Raw genomic sequence first — 2,948 nt, forward strand, 5'->3', positions numbered from 1 at the left:
GTTTTTCCGTTGTACACTCTAGGTATTATCCGCTCTTGATAAAATGCTTAGCAACAAAGTATATTACAGATCCGTTCGCTGTGCCCTTCGACCAACTATCGACGAACTTTCTATTCGACCAAGTGACTGTGTGCCTAGCAAAATACTGATTGGTTCTTGAAGTAGGGGAAACCGTATAAAGGTACCTTCCAGAATAGATACCTAATGTCATGAGAGCACCAAGCAGGAGCCAGCCAGCCTGGGTTCTATGAAGAGATAGTCGGCTGTTCTGAGATGCAATCCTTAGCAGATCTTCCGCCATTCCAAATATTTGCTGTAATGTAAGTGGAGGCTGATCAAGCATAGCGTATAAAAACATCGATAATCCTGAGTTAGCTGAGTTATCCTTATTTTTTAGTCAAACAGACATTGTCATTCGCCATAACATTAATTTCCATATTCACTGTAACAATGGGTTTTGTTACGTGGCCATAAAAATACTGCATTGTAATTAGTGCAGATCATGTCAAGTAGCATGAAATAAAATCCTATATTTCTTTAAAAAAAAGCCAACAAAAATAATGGTTGCGACGATCGCTCAAAATTGTTTGAACGAATGGCGGATGACAGTGTATCAGATATGGTAAAACATAACAATAGTAAAATACTCAGAATGTGATTTAAAACAATGTACTGTACTCAAAATTGGCTGCCAATCTGCCGAGAGATGTTACTGAAATTTGATTTGTTTACAACTGACATTAGCAGTTATTTTGCAAAAGTGGTAAAATTTTATTGCAATTCTTGCATATATCTCCATCTATCACTCTGGATTGTGATTATGTATAGAAAAAACAATTATAGCCAAGGAATATTGGATGTTTAAGTTAACGTTTGAGTTTAATTTGATTGTGTAATTCCTAATAAATCCTAGGTAGGTTCTGGCTAGTATGTTGAATTCTCTTCCTCTAAATATGTGAAAGACTCCCCTACCCTAGTATTATTTACTCCTGATTTTACATATATAACAAAACAATTATTCCTTGGTTGCTTAAACAACATGGAGTTTTTGTGGACCTCAAAAGATCACCGATTTTCTTTTTTGACCACAAAACTGTGTGTTTCCTTCACAACGACTCAACGATACATATAGTAGATTTTCGTAATAAAGTTGACGCACAGACTATAACCTTACCTTACTCTTGCTGTGTGGCATGCCAAGTGGACACTGACTAACACCTCCTATTAGTGCTGCTAATGCGCAGCTGTAGCCTCCGATTGCTTCCGGTGAGCTCTTTAGGCTCTCCATCCTCTCCACACACCTGCCAACACAGCATGAAGAGATTTTCTTAGCACGGAATCAATTATAGGTTTGCATTAAGTGCTAACAAATTATTACATTTATTATTAAAATTATTAAAGACATAACAGGTGCATGACAACACAGGTATACAAGTATTAAGTCAACATTTATTATGTAGACCTGTTCAATGTATACGTAAACCAACAATGCATTTCATAACTCAACATACATTTGCTCGCCACTCAGAAACACCGCCATGAAATCCGTGAATGTTCGGCAAAACTCGGAGCAAAAACGCCTACAACTAATCGCCACTGTAGGTGGCAGCACCCCTGCATTTCCTACCTGTCGATGAGAAGGCAGAGTTGCAAGGGCAATGCTACGGCGATGCTCCTCAGACTCCAGGCCGCGGCCAGTCTTGCCGCCAGACTCTGGTGGATCAGCACTGCCATGACAGGAGCGATGATGCCTGCACAGATGTTACACACACTCAACTACGTGCTCATACCAGACATTTAGATATCACACATTCACTATCACACCAGTTCCCTGCTGGATAACTGGTAGCATTTGTCGATCAAAAGACAGTTTACTTTGTTGTGACAAAACAGATAAAAACAACTAACAGATTCAAACACAAATTACCACATGTATTGGATTGGTTGCATCAGTTTCACGTCTAACATCTAAGCAACAACCAAAATTTAGGTATCTGAACATTTAAAGGGATCCTTTACTCTAGGTTCTAGGGTTATTTTCACTTAATTTAGGTTAAAATTACGCTATATAAAAAGTTTCATGGCTCAATCACCATTATAAATATTTAAAAAAAATGTTTTAAAACTACCGACTACCGTTTGATTACAACGACGGTGGCGCCACTCAAAGCGCACGATCTGAAAAGTTGCGCAAAACGACTTTTCAGCCAAGGGCTACAGACCGAGGGTGTTTCTTATTTATTAATTTAAAAGCAAAATGATTGTAATATCTTATAAACGACATATAGTTTCAGTTATATTATGGATAAATTTGTCCTAAAATGAACATCGTTCGGTTAAATAGCATTTAGGTATAAATATAATGGGGTTAGCCGCTAGAAACAGTTGCCACTGGAGGGCAGCACATCTGTAGAGGTGCAAGATTATCCGCGTACCCGGATGCACACCCGGGATACACTCATACACTATGGCGACATATGACAAACCTACCATACACTCACTAAAGGTAAACATTATGAAAGAGGAGCGTCGACAAGAGGTCGCAAAGAACATTTGATACAAAGGTAAGAACTGTTCCACAAAATACGTTGTTTTTATGAGTGATAATGCACAATTTTGGTCAGAATCGGCGTGTGAAATCTCGGCAGATGAACGCTTTTAGAAGCGGCTTGTAAACACTGTCTTGGAACGCATTTTCCTACTGTATTATAGATGTAGGTTAAGAATTTCCTTTCGTAGATTTAGTAATTTGTTAAAAACGGACGTTTGAGACCCTGCTTCGATGTTCAAGCTTGTTTAAAAGTTGCTCTATAACATATATAGAGTATAATAGACACGCACGCACGCACGCACGCACGCACGCACGCACGCACGCACGCACGCACGCACACACGCACGGAGAGAGGGAGAGAGAGAGAGAGAGAGAGAGAGAGAGAGAGAGAGAGAGA

General features: G+C 39.2%; 1 protein-coding gene across 1 annotated transcript in view; it reads right to left on the reverse strand.

Annotated features, from left to right (window-relative positions):
• LOC106816534 (HEAT repeat-containing protein 5B-like) overlaps positions 1–2,948 on the reverse strand; it is a 41,537-nt gene that overhangs the window by 508 nt on the left and 38,081 nt on the right. The window contains exons 10-12 of the mRNA XM_014821160.1: positions 1,628–1,751; positions 1,175–1,301; positions 186–313 (exon numbers count right to left, since the gene is read on the reverse strand). Coding sequence (XP_014676646.1) covers positions 186–313; positions 1,175–1,301; positions 1,628–1,751 — 379 coding nt within the window. The remainder of the gene's footprint in view (positions 1–185; positions 314–1,174; positions 1,302–1,627; positions 1,752–2,948) is intronic.

This window comes from Priapulus caudatus, unplaced genomic scaffold (assembly GCF_000485595.1).
Source record: "Priapulus caudatus unplaced genomic scaffold, Priapulus_caudatus-5.0.1 Scaffold1406, whole genome shotgun sequence".
Taxonomy (NCBI): domain Eukaryota; kingdom Metazoa; phylum Priapulida; class Priapulimorpha; order Priapulimorphida; family Priapulidae; genus Priapulus; species Priapulus caudatus.